The sequence below is a fragment of the Excalfactoria chinensis genome, chromosome 3 (genome assembly GCF_039878825.1).
Source record: "Excalfactoria chinensis isolate bCotChi1 chromosome 3, bCotChi1.hap2, whole genome shotgun sequence".
Lineage (NCBI taxonomy): Eukaryota > Metazoa > Chordata > Aves > Galliformes > Phasianidae > Excalfactoria > Excalfactoria chinensis.
This window is the reverse complement of record NC_092827.1, coordinates 49,557,825-49,580,629: the sequence shown is the minus strand read 5'-3', so window position 1 is coordinate 49,580,629 and position 22,805 is coordinate 49,557,825. Positions and strand designations below refer to the sequence as shown.

The window sequence follows — 22,805 nt, the reverse complement described above, 5'->3', positions numbered from 1 at the left end:
GGCAAAAAGTTAGAAGAAAATCTTGCTTTACAAAATGGCTTTCCTACTGGGAGATGCCAGCTCCATGAAGTGAGAGGTTCTTTTTCCTGCAAGATGGTTTTGCAGTAGCTTAAGCAGTGCTCAAATAAAGACTTTAACATTACTGTTTGTTTGCCTGATATTGGAATTTAATATTTTCATTAATTATTGACGTTCAGCAAGGCCTTTCGGACAGGAAGACAGGAGTCCCTGCGAGCCTCAGCAGACTTCCTTCATCCTTCTCACAGGAAGCAGATGCCTTGTGAACAGCCCTTCCAGTGTCATCCATGTATTAATCCGAGTCTGGAAGGTTACAGAACAAGGACTTTGACTAAGGCAGAATCTGTATGAGAGCCTTTCAGATGCATCTCATGCTCCATCTCTCTGCATCTTACTGACCCTGGTCCTGTCCCACTGGCTTAGCATGACCTGGACTAGGCCAAGCACTGTGGTGACTGCTGGCCCTTTCAGGGTTAGCAGAAAGGAGAGTGGTGGGGTGAGCTGGCAGGGGTTCCTTTTTCTGATGAATTGAAGAAGGATCACACCAAGAAATCTGCTGTTGATGCATGTGACAGCACAGTGTTTCTGGCAGAATACTAGTGGCTGAAATATTGATGTAAACGGGTGCTTTAACACGAGTACTACATTGAAGCAAGGGAAGGGTCCTTATGTCTGCTACAGGAAAGATGACAGAGCGTAACACAGATCTTTTTGAAACATACTACTACTGAAGGTGAATACTTGTTAGCTGGTTTGAAGCAGTGCTGAACGCCTGGCTAATCTATAGCAAAGTTATGTAGGGAGTGACTAACTCATGCTAAGATCCCAAGTGCTAGCTGTGAAATGAAGTGTCCAAGTGTTACAACGATCTCCTGTCTGTGACAGAGGGCAGTGTATATACATAGAATCATAGAATCACCAAGGTTGGAAGAAACCCACAGGATCACGCTGTCTAACCATCTACCCATCACCGATAGTTCTCACTAAACCATGTCCCTCAACACAGAACATGAGCAGCATTAACTTGTTTCCTATTTCTCCCCTCTGCATTTTGCCACGGGCTGTTGGGTTATTAAACTCTGTTGCTCAGCAGTCCTGCTTCTCGCATTAGGCAGCAAACTAAGAGTTTAAGACCTCAATGAAGATTCTCATTCCAGGAGTCAATTAGAACTAAAAACATGAGCAGAGGTCTCAGCTACAAAGGGAATTACAGTGTCTTTCTGGTGACTGAGCAAAGCTGTCTATTCAGAAAGTGTGTCTTGAGCTTGAAATCCATGCGGTTGATCCATGGTAGAGAGAAGGGACGTTGTTTATTTGGTTGGTGTTAGTTTCTGTTAGTGTTGTTTTCTTTCTTTCTTTCTTTCTTTTTTTTTTTTTTTTTTTTTTTTTTTTTTTTTTTTTCAAATGCTAGCTTTTTGTAGAGGGTCTGGTTTTTGATTAAAATAGGAATGAAGTATTTTGTAGGAGTAGAGATAAGAACAAGTGTTCGTGAGCTGAAAATATTTCTACTTTTTGCTCTGTCCTCCTTCCCACAGCTCCAGATTAGTTTTATTCAGTGACTTGTGGTAGCTATGATTTTTTCTTAATAACTGCTTTTAAAATAGATATACATCTTACATATCTATATACATTTTAAGAGTTTGCTTCCCTTCTCTTTTTATTTCAACTACTTCTAGGTAGGTAGGTGGTGCTTAATGTAACAAAGGTACAATTTTAGAAGGTATTGAATTTGGACAGATAAAAGCTAGCATTAGAAAGGAAATGCTAGCTGCTTGATGAAAAAGAGCTATTGAAAACCACTGAAATCCTTAATACTGGATTTGGTTAAATTATTGTTATTTACAATAAATCCGGTGTATCTATTATAATTTCATTTTAAGTTGAATTATTTTTATTGGGAATGCAGCTGCTGCTCCTGGACTGTCCTATGGGAGTTCCAGCTATGAAGCAATAGCAATTGTGTATTGTACAGTCAATCTTGTGTCACTGCAAAAGTCTGACTGTGTTTTTCACCCCATGATTTGATTTTGAGTTCTTATGTCACAGAAATCATGCCAATACATTTGTTGTGGGTTTTTAAAATGTACTTATTGTATGATGACAATGATAAATGCTTATTATATTCTAAAAAATATCTCTGCTTTTGTCTCTCTTTTTTTTTTTTTTATTTCAGAGAAGAAATGGGGAAGATATACCAGTTGCTCAGACTAAAAATATAAATCACAGAAGATTTGCTGCTACCTTTAAGTTGCAAGAGGTAACAAAAACTGACCAGGATTTATACCGCTGTGTAACTCAGTCAGAGAGAGGTTCTGGAGTGTCAAATTTCGCTCAACTGATTGTTCGAGGTAAGATTTGGGTCACTTTATCTGCATTAAATGCTTTGAATACCAGTGTTTTCTGCTTACGTCTCTTATTAATACTACAGATGCCTTGATCTGAAGTGCTTATACAAATGAAGCCCTCCTGTGAGACTTCTGAAATTGTCATAGCCTCAAATTTTTTATACTTTCCATAGGACGCATCTGTGTAATGTCCCAGATCTTCCAATGAGTGCAGTATCCTACACGCTTTTTCTGTAGACTGTTGAATTTAAGGTGAAAGCTGCCTAACATTTCATGATTGTTTTTTAAAGAAATGAGAAAACCCACTCTAGTTAGTGAACATTGCCTTTCTACTCTGCTGCCTTGAGCAGGCTGATAGTTCAGTAAAATAATGCATTGCTCTTCTGGGAGTCAGGTGTAGAAAAACTGTTTTAAACTTTACATGTCCAGGGACTATAAGTATTATGGAGATGTTCTGCAGTGATTTCCAACTTGTGGAGTAGGAAGAAATGCTTTTCTGTTGCAGTTCATTCAGAAGCCTATTGTAACAAAACCATTAACTAAGTGTAGGAGTGCTGAGTTGGTGCTTTATTACTTTTGGTTGTGTTCTGAAATTATGTCATCCTACTGGTGAAAGACATGATTGAATATAAGATTTCAGGTTCTGATTCTCAATTCCACTTGCTGTTTGGCCTGGAGTAAGTTATTACAGTTCTCCTTGCTTGCTTGTGTCACTTGTAGAGTTGCCTATTTCACCTGACTCTTAGGTTTGCTCTGAGACTTAGTGTTTTGAAGTGCGAACTAAGTTATATGGGCATACAAAAACCTGTGATGCCTAGTTTGGGGGCAGTTTGGGCCAAGTATGCCAGATTTGGGCACATGAAGGGCTCTTGCTTGATTCATTGCTTCAGCCACGGGAGGTTTGGTCAGTTGTCATCTGAGATCAGCCATTGGGTCTGGAACAAGGGCAAGGAAAGCCAGTTCATCCTCACCTTGTAGAAATAAAGGTAGCCTAGTAAATTCTCTAAGATATTTGATATCTGGCATTTTCTGGCAGAGGTCTTTTTCTTAGGAGACCAGTGGATTAAGATCAGCTAGGTTTTATATCTTCTATATTACATCAATAAAAATGGACTCTACTGAACATATGAGGATTTAGACAATATGTTAACAGCTTTTTTTGTTCTATTAATGTACCCTTTTGTCTACCAAAGTGCAAAACAATCTTCATCCTAATACAGGGTTACTAGGAAAACAGGACAAATGGCTATATTTATGCAGTAAATGAAGTTTACCTTTTTTTTTCTCCTGTTATAATAGAGCAATAAAATAGTGTTTAAAACACTATTTCTCTCTTTCTCACGAAAAAAAAAAAAAAAAAAAAAAAAAAAGTAGCAATATCAAACTTAGTAGTTCTTTCGTTTAAAATGCAGTACACTGTCCTGCTGAATAGCTTGGGTTATTTGATTATTTCATCCTTGTGCTTTGAAACATAACTTAATATCTCTATACACAACAACTATGCAATATTGACATTTTAAGATTAACATTATATATATATTATGATAACAATAATAATTGTTAACAAGCTTAACAATATATATATATGATATATGGTATATATAATACATATAATTTAAGAAATTGAAAAAATCATATAAAAACATTTTTATTTCTTTGACATCACAGTAAAGAACAGGGATTTATGTTTTATAGCAGGATTTATTGCTTGCTGTTGTATTTGAAAAGCAATATACAGTAATATATTTTCTTGTTTGTCTAGATAACCACTAAATAAATCTTGTTAGCCAAAAAGCATACCCTTAGGGATTGGCTACCCTGGTGTTAAAACTGTACTGAAAATTAACCATAATGACAGGTCCTATATCTCAGTGGCACTTTAAAGCTGACATCCTGCTACATGGATACAAAAGATGATAATTTTAAAGGAAATTTTTGGGCCACTGATACGAATTGCCTTTAATAAGAGCTGGCATAGTATTGCCCATTGTCAAAGATGACCCAGGGGTAAGAGTTTATTAGTGCATTTCCTTCTAAACTGAAAGTGACAGGGCATGCTTGGGGCCTTTTTGTTGCTGTTTGTAACAAATGAAAATTTCACTGCAGAATTCTCATGCTGAAGTGTATTGATCTGTGTGTTCTCACAGCCAGAGGAGGAAAAAAATACAGTGAAACACAATTTACTTTGTCATGGCTTTAGTATTTCTTCCAGATCATTTTGGGTAATGGTAAGGTCTTTGGTCTGCCGAAGCCAAACTTCATTGACAGCACTGATTACTCAAAAGTGAGAGATGAGGAACGGCCCTTGCTGCTCAGCAACTCAGAATCTGGGAGTTACATGACTGAAATCTTTTCAAGTTCTATGTCTATGCAGATGATGTGTGACTCTGTAATATAAGAGCATCTGATACTTTTCTGATGAGCCTTTCATAAGCCAGTCTTGGTAATAAAAGTTTCCAGTTTATATAGCATCCGTCATAATGAAACATCTTTATTTCAAGGTGAGCTTTATCAGAAGAATAACTTTTAGTTGAATTCTAAAACTTTCTTACAAATTGAGTTAGCTGAGAGGGATGGCATATGTCTGAAGATCCTGAAAAGGACAACCCAATTACTCTGAATCTTTTTTTTTTTTTTTTAAGAAAAATCAGACTAGCATAGGATTTGTAATTCAATTGCATCATTTTACCAAGCCAAGTTGCAGTCAATAATTAAATGTCTCACCTTTGCTTAGAGCTAGTCTTCAGCTTCCAGCTCAGTGACTGTCTTGTATTGATTATTTATTTATTTATTTATTAGGTAGCGTCTATGGCATTGCTGTTGTTTTCAGATATGTGTGGAATGAATGCTTCCTTTGCTTTCCCCTTCCTTTTACGGAAATCTTGGCACTGTCAATACAGTTAGCTGACTTGTATTGTTGGTGTAGGCTTGTGAGATAAATAGTCTGTTTTTACTTTCCTTGGATGACTGGTTAATTTGCAATTTCTGGAAAGGTAATTTCTTGAAGTCTTTGGGATTGGGAGTAGCAGTAGGTGTGATGTGCAAGTAGCAGTGAAGTTTCTTTGTATTTACTTTTGAGAGCAACTGCATTGTGCTCTCAGTCTTTCTGCCTCCTTTAATACTCAGCATAGAACTGAAGAAATGGTATCCTTGTTCACAACTGTTTAAAAACAAAATAAAGCAAGCTACCAGAATATTTGTTAAAGTTGGCAGTATTTATCAGAAAAGGGGTCTTCTATATCAAGAAAAAAAGCCAGTTTTCATTGTGGCAGTCCTGATATAGTTCTTAGTGGTTGATGTGTGTTAAAAGTGGCTGTCAGTCAGGAGATGAAGCTAATGCTCTGTTCATACATGGTTTGTTAGCAAAGTTGCTAGAGTAATCCCAATTTAGTTTGTCAGACATTCCTGGAGGGACCATATGAATGAAACCACTGGTTTCTTTGGCTACAGTGTGCCTGAAAGATCCATCTGGGTACAGTCTTTGCTTCTGTTTGTTTTGCTGTCGCAATACAACTGTGTGTTTCTCTGGCTGCCAAGGACAACAACAAAACCCCTAAACATTGCCCCCTCAATGGTAGAATAATGAGTTAAAATTTTTATAGTGTGTTTGTACTTTTTCCTGAGCGTATTTTCCTTTGAAATAGCTTCATACTGTTAGCAGACTAATTGTACTTACTATTAAATACTTCAAAGTCAGCAGGAAATATACTGCATATTATTTTGTGTAGTGTATCTTTATTAGTTCCTTTTAGTGTCTTCTGTAATATCTATTGGAAGAAACTGTAGACTAATATTAAAGACAAAAAAGTTAAAAAAAGAAAAAAACTATTGATATGCATCAGCTGTATAATGCTTTTTAATTATCTGTGAATATCTTCTCTGTATGTTTGGTTCTATTTGCTATTTTTGTAACTTGTATTGAAGTTATAAAAAATATTGATGTTTTCACTAGGTAAATATGGGTTCTCTATTAATCATTTCTTCTTCCAAACCAAATAACAGTTCTGTGGTGGAGTCAAAGCAAGGAGGCCTGTGCATTGATTTATAGCGTTTCAGTAGGGAATTGTCTTCATGCCCCTAGAGAATTCGAAATATCAACCTAAATCCTGCAATAGCAGGAAAAATATATATATGGTTTCCTCTACTGCCTCCTGACTGTCATTCCAGTTGACACAAGCTCTGCTAAACTGATCTGCATGTATGATTTTTTTTTAATGTGAAAATTTGTTTGTTGTGCTCACCTGACTTTGGAAGTGTGGTTTGCAAGAGGTTTCTCTTCTGAGTCCTTTTGTTTGAGTATTGATGGGGGTTTGTGATGATAATTGTCTTTGTTTCCCTTGCTGGAATTGTTTGCCATCAGGAGCAGTTCTTGTGGAAATAATCCAGGCACTGATACATCTGCCTTCTTCATCTGAAATCCCTTTAGGGATTTTACATAGGAAAACCAGCAATTTGGCTGATCTTCTCATGATGCCAGAATGCTTTGAAGATGGAGTTTGCCCCTGGCGAATGATTCTCATGAGAGCATTGTTTATTTATTTCATTTATTTATTTATTTTTCTTTTTGTGACAGGAAAATGGAAGTCTTTCCCGCTGAGAAAATTGAAATTCATTTTCCAAATTTCAGGACTGCTGAAATTTCAACATAAAAGAACATGTTGCTGATGTGTGTCCTGAATTTTGCTATCTGGTTTACTTACTCAGTGTGTTAGGTGGACAATAAAATTCCTGTTTGATGACAGGAGAGCACTAGGTGGCAGATTAAGGAAAATCATGCTGTCTGAATGTTTATAGACTGCCTGCTTGCAAACAGGTTAACTCCTTTTATACCAGTTTTGCAAAATGTACCTATCTCTGTCCTTCAGTATTATCCTGTCTGGCTGAACGATAGATTTTACTTCCCTTCTGGTTGTATCTCCCACCATCAGATCTATAAATGTATGAAAAATCAGATTTTTAGTGATATATTGCAAAGTGTTGAGAAATACAACTTCCATGAGACAGTGGTGGTATGTAACAGGGCTCTGGGTTGTTTCTTTGAAGTGCCTTGAGCAAGGTCTTTCTGTGTATGCTTCTCTGCATTCACTGTATTTCAGAGCAGAGGGGAAAATAGGGAGTGAGATTCCACATTGCATTGCTGGGCTTCATACATTGTTATGTTGGCTTAATGTCCATTGGAGCACTGCCAAGCTTCTGAAGGAGTATGCGGGCTTTTTGGTGGTTGTGAGTTGCTAAAAAACATGTGGCTGCTACAAGGTGCATTCCTGGAATACGAATATTAATATCTTTGCTTTTTTGAACCCTTAACCCTCCTTCAAAGCTACTTTATATCCCAAGCTTTGCTTCCTATACCAAACTTAATTTTCTCACAGTTGTTTCCTTATAGGAGAAGCAGAGGATAATGTCTAGATGACTTCACAGCAGTAGAAAAAAATAATACAATGATTTTGTCAAGTTCTTCCAAACTTCACTAATAAAACACAAGGTGTATTTTGGGGTGTATATTTAGGTTGTAAGCATCCTTCAAAGAGGGAAGGATACAATTAACTTGCTCATTTTGTGACAGCTTCTGTTTTTAAGTTCTCTACCGTGTTAAGATTTTTTACCCTCTTTAAATAGAGAAACTTTGTACTGTCAGTCCTGTTTCTTATAGCAGGTGTGCAGTCACTGTGAAGGCAAATGCCTTCTTTAGATATGAAGAATGCAGCAAATACATAGAAAAATAGCTAAGTAATACCTCTGAGTGTTCATAGTTAATAGACTGAGTCAGAAAGGAGTCACAAGCTTTTCTTTCATACATGCATCAACCATGCCAGAAAAAGTTGCAGCCTCATTTTCTCACAAGGCAAGTCTTCTGTGCAGCAGGTTCTGCCCATCTCCTCCTCTAAGGCAACATTTTTCTCCAATTACATAATGATTAAGTGCATTGCCCACTTTCTTTAGAAAGTTGCAGGGAAATCACTTTTTCTGAAGAAACAGAAGAAAATAGTTTTAACTGAATTTAAAGGACAGGCCAAAGAGGTGTAGATTCTCAGGAGCTAGTAAAAATGCATAGTATTTGAAAGAGGCTCAAGTTCTGTGCTGAGAAATCCTAGCTGTGCAGGTCTATATTTGAAATACTAAAATGCTTTGCATCAGTAAGTTTGATAGCAGCAAGTCTTGCTTTTTGATTTTTTGTACTGAAAATGTAGGATACAATACATGTTTTGCTTTTAACTCAAGACAAATTTTGTACTACTTGACATAGGCTAGAATAGCATTCTTGTTAGGCCTCTTTTGGGCTGTTACATGCCTTCTTATTGCATTCTGTGAACTTTAATGTGGCCAATCTGGCTCAGAGCCAAAGCTCTGTAGCCCCGTGTCCTGCCCATTGCTGGGAGCAGTGTCAGAGAAAGCAGATGTGGAGACATGACTCGCTGCCATACCATTATGCCTTCAAATATTCTCTGGTTCAGACATCTTCTGTTTCAGTAAAGAATGGTGCGCTCTCAGCTTGGTCATTACTGTCATGCCTTAGTTTCTCACTTACAGAGAAAATTGATGGGGACAAAGGACAGAGGCAGGGAGAGAACACACAAAATACCAAGTGAACGGCTGAATCGAATAGCAGTGACTATGCAAATTGATTAAACTATTTATAATCATTATTTTTATTAGATCATCTCGTAGCCAAACTCAAACCCTCTGAAACAAATCTGTTGCATTTTTCCTGTGCTCACCTTGTGCATTCTGTAAACCATTTGATTTATTGTTTCCAGGTGCAGTCAGTCAGTTTCTCCTGTTGGACTACTTTTTCTGCTTCAAGCAGAAGATAGAGAGAATGCAAAAGTGTAACAAAAAATATCCCAAACCCCCACAAATCTCATTGTCCTCCCATACAAGCTCTGACAAGGAGAAAACATTCCTGGGAGATTAAATCTACTTTACTAGCTTTGTACAAGGGACAAGGGACATTGTCTATTCATGGTTTTCATTGTCTGCTGTATACTTTTTCCCAGTCTCTGTAGTGGGCACTAATGCTGTGTGGCACTAGTTTTGCCAGTCCAAGCAGTTGTTTCCCCATTTCATACAGTTCTTCACCCAGCCTCTACAAAGAGCACATGGGTATTCAACCCTGTGGAATTTCTTTTTTTTTCTCTCTCTCTTCTACATACTCCTCAGTGGAAACTGTGATGAGAACTCTTCTCCCACATAGCTCTCAACAGAAACCAGCTGGGTGAAGTGAGAAAAAGAAGGAAGGCTAGGGATGCTGGTGGTGAGCCAGATTGATGTTTGCCTATCATGGTTGTTTTTCTTAATTTCTTGAGTCTTACTTGTACAAATCTGAAGTAAATGCATTTCTGGACATCTAGTCTCTTTTATAACTACAAATAGTTGTTTTGGTTTCTTTTTTTCTGTACGTTTATTAGGTACAAAACTTCTGTGTGCTATTAAGTCACATCCTGCTTTCATACTGAATAATGCGGTGTGCCTGATTGTTTTCTGAAAGTTGTCTTTGGCTGTGTGCATAAACACTTAAACAACAATGTGTTTACAAAGTGAATCTCAGAATTGTCTCCACTTCCTGGCTGTCAGTTCCCATCAGCTTCCTTCTGCAGTTCACAGAATAAAGCAGCAGATTCTTCCAGTAGTGCTGGTGCCACTGATGTCTTTGTTATGTATCACAAAATAACTAGGGTTGGAAGGTACCTCTGGTGGTCATGCAGTCCAGCACCCAGGCAGGGTAGCTGTGTTCTGGATATCTAGTAGAACAGAGACTCCACAGCCTCTCTAAGCAGCCTGTTTCTGTGTTCAACAACCCTCATGGTAGGGAATAAATAAATAAATTAAAAATAAATTTTGTGTTCAGACAGAATTATTTATTTATTTATTTATTTGTGTCAACATATTATAAATAACTTGTAAGAAATAGGGGAATGCTAAGGGGAATTGCCAACATGGAATAGGGTAACTGAAATTTCACCATGGTATTTCCAGTTCTGATTTTATTTTATAAGCTCTGAACTGAATTGAATTACATGTCTGGTTTTAAAAAAATATTTCATGCTGATTTCATAAAACTATGATGCAATTGGCAAATTCTCATCTGTTTTAGTTTAGGCTCTAGCCTGTTAGGCAGGGGAATCATTTCAAGGATATATCTTAAACATGTAATAACAGTTCACTAGGCATTTCAGGAAAAAAATTTCTCAGATAGCAGACATAGATTTAAATTAAAGAGTGCTGTTGCTGCTGAAGGAAACGTTTCCATCTGTTCCTCTACCCTTCTTTCATGTGCCAGTGAAGAGAAGCACTTCCTACAGCAGTGAAGTGAGTTGGGCAGCCAGGCTAAGACTGACCTAGAGGAAGCACTTTTAAAGTTAGGTATAAGTTCTGCATGGGCTGCCTCGATGTGCAAAACAGGCAAGAAGCTGCTGGCTGTGCTACCTCTCTGTGCTATGATGAGTTGTACTGGCTCACAGAGGTGTCTGAGTACCGGTAGTTTTGAATAGCAGGCACTGAGCTGTTACTCCTGTTGAATCTTGTGGAAACCTTGCTATCTTTTGGCAGTCAGATAAATACAGCTTTATGGGTCTGTATACTCAGTCAAAAATGCTGAGGGCCTATAATGTGAAGTACTGAGCTGAGATAAGCTTGGCCAGCAGACCACAGTTGCAGTGAGCTCTGTGCCAGTAGGCTTAGTGCTGGCTGCAGGTAGCATCCAGCTGGGGCTTTCTGCCTGTGCGATGGATCAGGTACTATCAGCCCTCTTACAGGCAGCATCAGCTGTGCATTATTGCATGCTCTGAATAATCCAGCAAAAGCAAGATAGGATGTGGTCTTTCTCAGCTCACGTGAAAATTGTGTTGCCGGTGATAACAGAGAGGTGATTTTAATGATTCATAAGAGTTGTCTTGCTTTGTGAATGTTGTCCTATCCATCTGTGATTTTGTTATATGCCTCCTTACTGGGGAAGCAGGTGAATCCAAGCAGCCAAGAAAATATTTGAAAAATTAAAAATTTGCAGGGTGAGAACCTTAGTTATCTTTGGACTGTGGAGGAGCCAGTGTGAAAGAAAGGAGATGAGGAAAAAGCTGTCAGCCAGTGTAACTTCAGGGAAGAAATGAGAGGTTTGTTTCTTTTCTTCATATTTGCAATTGTATTCAAGTGCAATGATGAAGATCATCTGCAGGTAATGTGAATTTTTTCTCGACTTAATTAAATGACTCCAGTCTGCCCCACACATCAGTGCTGTATTTCACTTGGTTAATTCCACTTCCAGCAGCTGTTCTGTCTGTCCATTTATTTAAATCAAAACTTTCATTTAAATGCTGCAGCTCAGGTTGGTCTGTCTCAGTTTAAATGCCACTGATATTAGCGAGGAGGTTAAGAAAATATTTACTTAATGGAAGACAAAGTTCCCTTACCTGCCATCTTTTTGCAGTCTGGGGAAGGGGAAAACCCCTCTAGGTTTGACATCTCTGTGTTTTTGGCAGGGCTGCTAAACAGTGTGCCGATGAGTAGATGCATGGTAATGATGAAAAGGAGTACATTTGGAATTCAACATAGATGGCAGAAAATGCAGGATGTCAGAGAAGCCATATATTAAAGGGAATTTGAATTGGAAACTGAATCCCAACCTGCCACTGGGGGCATTTTGATCATTTTGATTTATTAAACTTTTATAACAGCATTCAGATGAAGCTGAATTAAAATGCTTAGTCTTGGGTGGTTTATGGTACACAAGTCATCATGCTCGTGAAGTCTTGCTATGATCAATGTAGAGTTAATCTAAGTTGTTGGGTTTTTTTTTTTTTTTTGAAGGCAGCCACACCTGTGGGCATTAGTATGTATTTAAAAATCTAATAGTGTTCTAATACTGAATCTGTTAACAAAAATAAAAAGTGAAGCCACCGCTGACATTAATTTTCACCTGTATTTGAGGCAGTCTTGCTATTAAATTGCAGCTGGACTGTGGGAACACAAATTGCATACATATCCACATACCAATTTTATATATTGGTAAATTTATGTGCAGTATAGAATAGCTGTCTATGAAATTATAGCAATACTTCCTTGAAAATGGGTCATGCTGCTGAAAGACATAGGATGTCTGGAGTGCACTGCTGTTCTGACCATCTCCTGGCTTCTGCAACCAACTGTGGTCTCACTCAGCACTGTCTCTGCAATAAAAAGAAATCAATTACTATTAGCGTGGCACTGCAGGTTAAAGGCATTACAGGTTCACACTCAGTTTTGCAGCAGGGAGATGATACTCAGACACAAATGGGGAATGATGCAAAAGATGGATGAGACAGAGTCCAAGGAGAGGTAATGTGAGGGTCCAGTGCTATCATTCCAAGCTGTCTCACAGACGTGATGGATGGGTTGGTGGCAAGAAGCAATAATACCATTTCATGAGAGATTCATCTCCAGATCTTGAGCCTGCTGCATGCTCTCTACCTGTTGATGTTCTAGTGGCATTATGATTCCTAATGTGTTATGAGGAGCTAAATTACTTTACCTAAGCAACTAAACTGGTATGTTGAATTTAGTAACCTGTATTTTTTGGCAGCTACTAGACAAGTAACGTATCAGATGCTCCTGCACATTGTAAATTTAATTACCTCATATTTATGCATAGTGCTTGTTGACAGGACCTTGTAAGCTATGCTAATATGGTAGATAATTTGTTACCACCAGAAATCACTTTCTATGTGCCTTCTGATCATTATCATGAAACATGATAAATGATCTAGCCCATGAACTGTAAATGAAAATGAAATGGATAATTGGATCCTATGTCTAAATGGTGGCTGGAATTGGTTTTTTTTTTTTGCAATTATAATGGAATTTATCTCATGGAAATATGCTTTCCAGTGTACTAGTGACCTTTGATCATCTTGGTGGGGGAGCTATTTGAGGATAATTTTAAAGAGATTACAAAAAGTTTACTCAGAATAGTTAGGAGTTTCTGTCTTTCCTAGATAGTTTCAAATATTTGTCTCTTTAATAATTCATAGCTGGAATCGGAGCAGGATTATTCTGCAGTGTTAAGTCCTAGAAGAAGGCACATTTGTGGAATTATATAGAAAATGGTGGAAAGTCTTTTCACTTTTACTGAAGAAGAGGAAAGCTTGACCACATGCAGAAAGGCGGATTTGTTCCTACGGAGATGTAGGATTGATTTTGGAAGTGCTGGTTTTCTAGAGCGGTTGTCATTGAGAGTTCTTATTGTCCTCCGTAGTATGCAGTTCTTAAGGAAGTTTTAAGGAGTTCTCTAAGGAAAATACATGTTTCTCTCCCCAACTATATGCATGTTCTTGTATGTATGTACATGTCATTGTTCTTGGCAGAATGTGTGTCCTTTCCATCTCTCCCAAGAGGAGGGATGACACTGTTGTATGAAGACTGAGGTTTGAATTTTCAGCTTTTCCTTTATTGTTGTGCAGTAATTTTTGGAAAACTGTTTGTATTCTGGACTGCATCTGTAACATTTACTGTATTTGTTCCTATCCTTTTTCTTAACTCATTTATACGTGTGGCTTCTCTTGTACTGCCAAATGCTTTGAGTTTGTCATTGCAGTTGAGGCCAGTACATAATAGTAACTGACTTTTTTCTTTTTTTTCTGGATTCTTTACTGGTAAGGTAAAGAGAAAATTTCATACAATGGGCTTGTGAACTAAACTGAGACAAATTTCCATGAATTAAGTTAAAGTGAAAGTACATTTTCTCAGTTCAAAATTGATTGGAAGTGCCAAAGAGCATAGTAAAAATGAGGAAGAGTGATGGTAGAGTAGAAATCTCTTAAAAATCATTCCCTCTATTTACACATTCCCTCTATTGTCTGAGAAAGCAGGACTTAAGTACAGAATAACCAATATGCTCTCAAAGGCTTAGACTTTGATTCAAGGCTCATAAAATAGCAATGGTGTCCAATGGGGGACATAATGTTGAGAGATCATGCTAACTTTGTTTAAATTACTTAAAATAAATAAATAACAGTAAATATATATTTTATATATATATATTATTTTTTTTCCCCCAAATAAATGGCTTACAACATAATCAAATTTAAATCGTATATGAAATTACCAAGCATACTAGAATTTCTGTAACATAGCAGGATGTATCATTTAAATGTTTGAGTGTTGTATTATATTCTTGCCCCTTTTGTTGTGGTAGTTCCCACGAACCATATGGAACTGTATTTGATTGTGTACACAAAGAAGACTGCTGCAAAGTGTCAATGCTATGCATGCTTTTTGTAAAGCTGTCTGTAGTCCAGATTACTTATTTCCTGAGGAAGTCAGGGCTGGTGTACTATATTGATTATCTGCTCTATTTTATTAGCTAATGTGAATTAACTCTTAAATGTGTTGGATTTTTTCCCCACAATGCATGTGAAAATCTCAGTTTTATTTTTACATTGATATCCTCGTGGTAATATAAATTGTTTTTCTGTGGTGTTGTTTTTTAAAATGTAGCTGAAAAGGCAACTGCTTTTGAAGGGAGATATGAATAAACCAAGAACTTTCCTTTCATTTAAAAATTAAAGCTACAGTCTCATCGTTTTTAATGCTTTCTTTGAACTTCACTCTGACTTTACTGTGTTGACAGCAGGTAGAAATGTCTTGACTAGCAATTTATTCTTTGGCTTTTGAATTATCTTGGACTAGTTGCCTTGCTTGTCTTATAAAAAGAAGACATGCTAACAGATCAAGCTGGCAATAAATTAGTTGCACCAACAGGACATGGTGGTATTTTCGCCTTCCCTTTGTTGTGGATAGAAAGGAGCAGCTGTTTGACAGTGTATAGGGCAGTACTTCATGATGGCCACCAGGTACTTCCAGAGTAGTGGATACAGTAGCAGCGGGTTTTGCTTTGTTGTGTTGTTTTTTGTTTTTTTTTTTTTTCCTGTACATGGACTGGTGGCATAGTCCTTCCTTTGAATATATGCAACAGAACACTTGGGTCACAGACAAGGAGAAATCTTGCGTGTTATTTCATTTGAAGGTTTGCATCTTCCTACAGTGTATGGTATTCCTCTTGAAAACCAGCTAGGGACATCCGCTGTCTTTCTGTGTTTTTTTGACACTTTCTATATAGCTTCCCTTCCCCAGTGCGGGGAAAGCAAGAGATGAATGTACACGGAGAGGAAAAGTAGGTCATCTTCCAGTGTTCTTAAACCAATTCTTGTGATTTCTGCAGTGTGTGAATATAAAGATTCAAGAAAATTAGCACATTTTTCCTGACCTTGATAAATGAAACAACAACTCATGCTCAGCTCTTGGATAAATTCAGACAGCTTGGATGACATTAATAGAACCCTGCATTTTCATTGTACATAAGCCAGAACTCTTCTCTGTTTGTTTATATCCATTTTGCTTTTTCTTAGGTGAAACTTGCATGCAATTTAAGAAGCTGATAAAGTAGACAATTCTGGAAAAGAAAATGAAATTAAAACAAACAAACTTGCTTCGGTGCTTCTGCAAAGATATTTTTCTTTTAGCTGTTCCAGTAGAAGTGTTAACCTACTTCTGGAAGCAAGGTGATCAAACCTCAGCTCTTCAGCTCATTGACTGCTGCTTGTGAAGTCCCATCACACGTGCTCTGATAGCAAACCATTTGACATATGTTCCCACACCAAAAAGTATGACTGAGTCAGCATTGCTTTACAGTAAGGCAGCACTGACAATGTGCGTCTCTCAAGTTGTGCAGGGGAGAGTTTCACCAGCTTTTCTACACCTCTCAACTCTGCATTGGCTGTCAAAAAGCAATGTGGCAGACACACCTTGCAGTTAACTCATTTCTCTGACTGCTGCAGTCTTCAGTTGATTTTTCTGTTTTGTTTTGTTTTGCACCAGAGGTACCTGTTAGAATTCTGCAGTGTGATTTAACTTGCCCAACTTTTGTTTACTACCAGCTGGTTGTTACTTCTATCTGTGGAGCGGAGAAAAGGCTATCAGGTTGCAAATGACAATAAAGGTGGTAAAAAAAATGTCTATTTTAGAAACAGTGACTCTTTTTCCACAGCATTTGGTAAAGGGAATATAGTTGGACTCTTCAAGATTGACGGTGTCAACTTTCTGGCTGACAGTAGACATGGTTAAGATATATTTGAAATTTAGACTTACAGACTTTTCTTTCTTCCCTGAGGTTTTTCATTGTTCTGTGTGAGAACCTGCCCATACCTTTTCCACTCTCTTTTTACTGTTTGCTTTCATTTGTTTCAAATATTTCTTAATGCCATTCCAGGAATGTCTTTGGCCTTTCTTTCATGTTTTCATCCAATGGGGTTGCCTAAAGTAATATATCACAAGTTTTATTTTTCCTAGGAATACCTCAAATACTTGACCTCTAAGTATGTGAACTTTGCAACAAAAAGAATTATACCCTGGTGACACTTTTTACTTCTTTATTACCCTTGTTATCATGACACTTTTACAATGAAAAAAACAGAGTGATCTGATCTACTGATGTTGAGAGAGTTGAATGAGGAAGCACAGGTTGGTTTCATTTAGGCCAAGCTAAGCGACTATTCTGAGAAATCCACCAAACAGCTTTCTGGAGTAGCAGACAGATGAGAGTGGCTTACTTCATGTTTAGGTTTGGTCATATGCTGGTGCAATTATATTAAAAATACATAAGTAAAAATGTAATGGCATATTGATATTTCCAGACTGGAACAAGAATGTGTTAAAACATGCTTCATGAAAGGAGAAGAATGTTTGTTCCTTAAGGTAAACAATTCGTACAGCTGCTATTGCTGTAGAAGAAAAAAAAGAGGAAATAGTGTATGTACAAAACAGTATGTGGTAGGTGCAAACCGTCACCTTCTTAAAGAAACTCTGCTTCCTAATCAAGATGGACTCTATTTCAGCAAAAAGACAGCTTTCTGGCCAAGTGACTAAGCAGATGCCCAGTGGAAGCAAGTGAAGCTCATTTGAGCTCTCAGGCAGTTAACAGAAATTAATCAACCCTTTGTGAGAACCCTTTGTGGACTCAAACTTTGAGGAGCAGAGGAGACCTGATGTACATGTGTCCGTATCTGATGTTGCAGCAAGAACACCAAGAGACATGGTCCTGCTTCTTGTTTCCTTCTCCCACTCCCACAGATGTGCTTGCTATTCCAGGAAAAAATGGAAGGATCAGGGAAGATGTGGTTCATTCCCTTGATGATGTGGTCAGGTTTAATTTTGTTCATCTAGAATTTGAAAAAATAACCATAGTCTGTTTTGCAAGTGGATTACACTAAACCACAAGTATATTTGTACCTATGGAGAATGGTTCTTGAGATAATTGCTGTTGTCTTAGTATCTTTGTTTTCTTATAGTTTTTTACTACAACAGAGAGGGGCTGACAAGGTATGCTAATATGTTCCATCAAGCTGACATTATCTTCTGGTAGAGGAGATAACCAAGTAACAGAATGGATCAGCCTTAACATAAAAACTCTGAATAGAAAAACACACAGTAAGCTTCATATTTGGATTATTAAGGAACAGAACATGTGAGCTTCATATGAAGTAGGAGGGAGTTTATTAGAAAAGAAGCACAGAAACAGTGAAATGAGCGTTCAAGGAAAGAAAGTAACAATGTATTTCTTAAACTGAATGTTCAATTCAAGTTCCGGATGACAATCAGTAAAACTGAAGTGTGCAAAAGCAACTGTACTAGGTAGTTGTTAAGCCAAACTTATAATTATCTGTGTAACAAGACAGCTGTGGGCACATCTCTGCACTTCTGTGAAGTGTACTTGAAATTTTCATCTGCAATAAACCTGAAAAAAGAAGATAAGATGGGGAGAAATTGCATTCTTCTTGATTGATCTGTTGAATCTGGAATAAAATATCCTTCTATTGAAGAAAAAGTGACTGCAATATTAGAAGTGGTACAAGTTGCTTGAGAAGGCTGAAATTTAAAAGGGGGAAGGCAACCAAGAGAGCATTTTTAAAGTGTTCATAATTCAGAAAAGAAGAGAAGGCAATACAAAGGCAAAAGTATTATATTGAAGAGCAAAGGATTATGAACCTGGATAAGGTGATGGTAGAATTGGTTTGATTTTGTTTCTCAGTGAGTTAATGTATGGTATAAATTACATAGGGCATGAACAGGAATGCTCTATTAAATAAATTAAGAAAAACTAGGTAAAATGTCACAGAGGAAATCTCTGGGTTGGTTTAAGGTTTTAAAGGGGTACTCTGAGCTTCAATGATGTTACTGGCCACTTTCCATTACACATTTTTACTTTTATGTGTTGCAAAGAAAGGAATGATAAATAATTCAAGTCAGTGAAAGTCTAAACACCACAGGGTTAGAATACTTACCAGTGGGGGAACTGTTTATACTGACTGTGAAACAAAGGATGACAGCAGGACAAAACATTTTGCCTTGGCAGGAAAGACTGTGTAGACAAGTGGTAATTTTATCTTCTTTTAAAGTATTTAACAATTCTCATACTTATGGATTGGTCTGCAGTGAGAGGAAAACTTTGGTTCATGCAAGCTATTTTATGTGCTGAAGCACTTTGTTTACTTTTGCTGATTAATTTTACTCCAATTCTAAAGAGATTATAGGATAAGGAAAAGTTTTTTGTATGTATTATCTATGTGGGATGACTTAGTGTAGGTACAATCGCTGTATTAACCATTCAGGAATGTAAATTGACAGAAAATCAATCTTTTCTTTTCAGATGGCTTTCTTACTATGGAAAAAAAAAAAATCACTTATTTTAAACCAAAAGCTTTCAATTCAAGCATTAGAAAAAAGGAAACCTGATCATTTGTAGTAAAATGAAACGAAGGTGTATCCATGTAGCAATGCACTGTTCACACCCTGAAAGAAGAGAAGAAATTGGAACAGCTGTAGTTTTATAGAGGGGAACAAGTCACCTAAAGTTGGTGTGCTGAAGTGCTCACATCTCATTGTCCAGAGTTTAATTTGTAATCTAACCACTATTTTTTTTTTCCTTTCTTTTTCTCCCCAACTTAAGAATAACATAACAAGAAAACACCAGTGCTAGGCCTCAAAATATACTTTATTAGATTAGCTTAGGGGAAGATGCAAGAATGGGAGAGGCGCACAGTGAGTGATACACAGGGAGTGGTCAGATGCTGTAACAGGCTGTCCAGGAGGTGATGGAGTCACTGTCCCTGGAGGTGTTCAAGAAGCATTTAGATGTGGTACTAAGGGACGTGGTTAACTGGGGAAATACTGGTGCTAGGTGGATGGTTGGACTAGATGATAATGGCAGCTTTTTCCAACCTCAGAGATTCTATCATTCTATGATGCGCTCCTCTGTATGTTAAGGCATCAAGCAATCAGCTTAACACTTCTTAAGGCAGAGTATGTGTGCAGTAATATCTTTGATGAACCTTCTGTGAATTTGTCAAATGATTTTCTTTAACTGTCATGTTGCCTGTTGTCCTGCGGAAATATCAATTCCCACAGTTAAGTTTTATGTGGAAGAAAGTGTTTTCCTTTACTGAGAAAGCTACAGGCTGCTCTTTTGTTAAATTGTTGTGCAGTGTCATTTTTCACCGCAAAACAACAAATCATTCTCTATTCTTTTTCTTAAATGACATTTATTTCATAAACCTCTAGCATGCATTCCTTCAATCACCATTCTTCCATCTCAAATAATCCAGATTTATTTACTATTTCTTCAGTTCTACTGTTTATGTAGTTGTCCTACGATTCTTATGACTTCCCTTTCTCTTTTCTGTCTCATCTTCTAGCTCATCCACCACAGGAGGTAGGAAGACCAGATCTTTATCTTTTGTTAAAGATGTGGAAACAGTATGAGTTTATGCAGTGGTGTGAGCTGTTAGGCTTTCTATTGTGTGCTGTTCCTAATAATTACGGATATTTTATCTGGCTTCTTGTCCAGCATAGAGAACTGAGATAGTATGGTTATGAAATTTCCCATAGGGATGTTATTCTTGTCTGTTTAATTCCTGTTTGATTATACTGATTAATAGAGTGTATGAGGGATTCTTCCCATCACATTCTCCTTCGTATTTATCAACTTAGGTTTGTCATTTTTTTTTTTTTTCCTAATTCTTTAGTATTTCAAGGAGAACAAGATACAGAATAGAATATGTATCTATTCACAAATTATTGCAACTACATTGAAGTAATTGCAGAAGTAATTGGAGCCATGATTAAAAACCTGTCCTTCCAGGTAGGCATGTGGCTTCATGAGCATTGCGGGAAATGGTTCAACTTCAGAAAGGAGAGATGTGGAGACTCTCCAAAAATCATTGAGCATGTAGGTTAAGATATAGTCGTGGGAAGTAGGAAGCACTTGCTCAAATTCTTGCTCCAGTTCAGTTAAGAGGAATCAATGTGGAACTTCCTTATTCTAGTTTGTTTGTTTGTTGTTAATTGTTTTGGTTTTTTTTATAAGGTGCTTCTCTATAGACAGAATTTGGAGTTGTGAATTACCTTCCGAGTGCTCACATTATCTAATGCCTCACATGAAACTGAACTATGAAGTGAAAACAAACAATGTTGCTTGAAAATGCAGATGTAAATATTTTTATTTCAGTTATTTGCTGTTGTTTTTTGTGTTTGGGTTTTTTTTTTTTTTAATGCATTTTTCAATTTATTGTTAATTGTGTATTTTGCTTCATTCCTACTCCATCCCATCCTTTCCCTAACAAATAACCCAGCACAGAACTCAGCCTATCTGGCCTATTTGGTTCCCAAAGAGAAGGAAGATTTTTGTATGTGACATTATTCTGTTGTCAATTTCTAAGCCTCTGTACTTAAGAAGATAGAAAATATTTGTGAGATTGGTTTGTGGTGCTTCTATTATCTTGACTGTAACTGAAGGTAACTATGAAATAGGTTTCCTCACTTGTACAGCCCAGAGAAAAATACTTGGGGATTATTTGAGGAATAGAGAAAAAGCCAGAATTGGCTTTGTGCTCATGGTATTTAGACTCTGGATTTTGACAGGCTGGATGTGAGTATCAAACAGAGCTATCTGCAACCATGAGGATGTGCCTCACAAGTCAGGAAAAGAGGCTGTGGCAGTGTGCCAGCACAAAAGGCTCAGAGATGCGCAGTCTATCTGAGGGCTGGCTGAAAAGTTCAGCAGCCAAAACACTTAACTTCTTGAGTCAAGATAAAGCAAACTTTGGAAGTTAGGGCTATTTTAAATAAGAAGGGAAAAGTTTAGGGGATCGTTTTAAATGTCAAAATGCTGTGTTGTGGCTTGTTACAGCTGGAAAAAGAAATTGTGTGCATGTGTTCAAAATGTTTTTGTAATCCTCATTTGGCTTTGGCTTTCCTGTGACACAGTGAGAAGTGTGAATACTGCACAGTCTTTCTTGAGAGCAGGTGAGCCTTACCAGCCCCAGTTCTCAGGCTGAGTTCACAGAGCTTTTCTTTTTTTTTTTGAAACAATGCTTATAAAAAGGGTAGAAAGTCATATCAGGAACTGGTGCTTTCAGTTGCTAAATAAACAAACGGGCATGAAAAGAACACTCAAGGATCAGAAGCTCGAAAAAGGATTTTGGTCTCTGGCAGGAAAAGTTGTAAGTGCCTTGTCTTCATGAAAAGAAGTACTTTAAAATTCCTGAAAAAGTGTTACTAGCTTTGTGTAACATGACCAAACAGAACTCGCTGATAAAAAATATGCAACACCTTTTCCTCTGGTTACATGCATTCATTTCTGAAACTTATGTAAAATTAAGGGCTTTTTAAAGGTACTCTTTCTTTAAGGTACGTTTTAAAGGTTTCCATTTGTCTAGCTGGTAATACTGTGGTATCTGATCTATTTTTCTCTCCATGTACTATTGTAAAGTGTTCTTAGCAGCTTGGTTCATCATGCAGAACCAGCCACATGCAATCTTAGACAAAATATCTGTAGGCACAGGCAATCAGAATTTAATAAATAATATAGTTTGCTTATGCAGTCGTTGAAGGTAGTAGTCTCCACAATAGTGTATATTATTGCAAACTATATTATTAACAGTAGGTGTTTTGTTTGGAGTGGAAAACTATACCATCCAATTTCTGCTCTAGTAAATTTTTTCCTCCCCATTATTTCTCCAGTGTGGTTGATTTTGCTTGCATTTCTCATGTGAATATAGTAGCCCAGGTATTGAACTTTCAATGTACCAGCTCAGGCTGAATTAAGATATATTGATTAGTGTCATATTCAAAAATTAAAAGATGTGACAGAAGAAGAAGAAGCTGTTAGGTATCTCAGGTTTACCTTTGAAATAAGCTAATGTAGAGTGATAAAAATATGATTGCAAAATCTTTCCTCTAATTAGACCATTATGTATATTTTATTTCAGGTATTAAAGCTGTGGTTCATACTCAGTTGTGTGAATTAGAGCAGTGTATAGAAAAGATTGTTTTCTCTCCCTGTATTTTATATCTTTGTCTTCAGTTTAGTCATTCAGTATCAAAATTCTGGCCTGACCAACACTGGATTTAAACAAA

General features: G+C 37.2%; 1 protein-coding gene across 15 annotated transcripts in view; it reads left to right on the top strand.

Moving 5' to 3' along the window:
- The window catches only part of PTPRK (protein tyrosine phosphatase receptor type K), a 384,844-nt gene that overhangs the window by 189,037 nt on the left and 173,002 nt on the right, over nt 1-22,805 (top strand). For all 15 annotated transcript variants that reach the window (XM_072333871.1, XM_072333868.1, XM_072333872.1 and 12 more), the window contains exon 6: nt 2,192-2,366. In XM_072333871.1, coding sequence (XP_072189972.1) covers nt 2,192-2,366 — 175 coding nt within the window. The remainder of the gene's footprint in view (nt 1-2,191; nt 2,367-22,805) is intronic.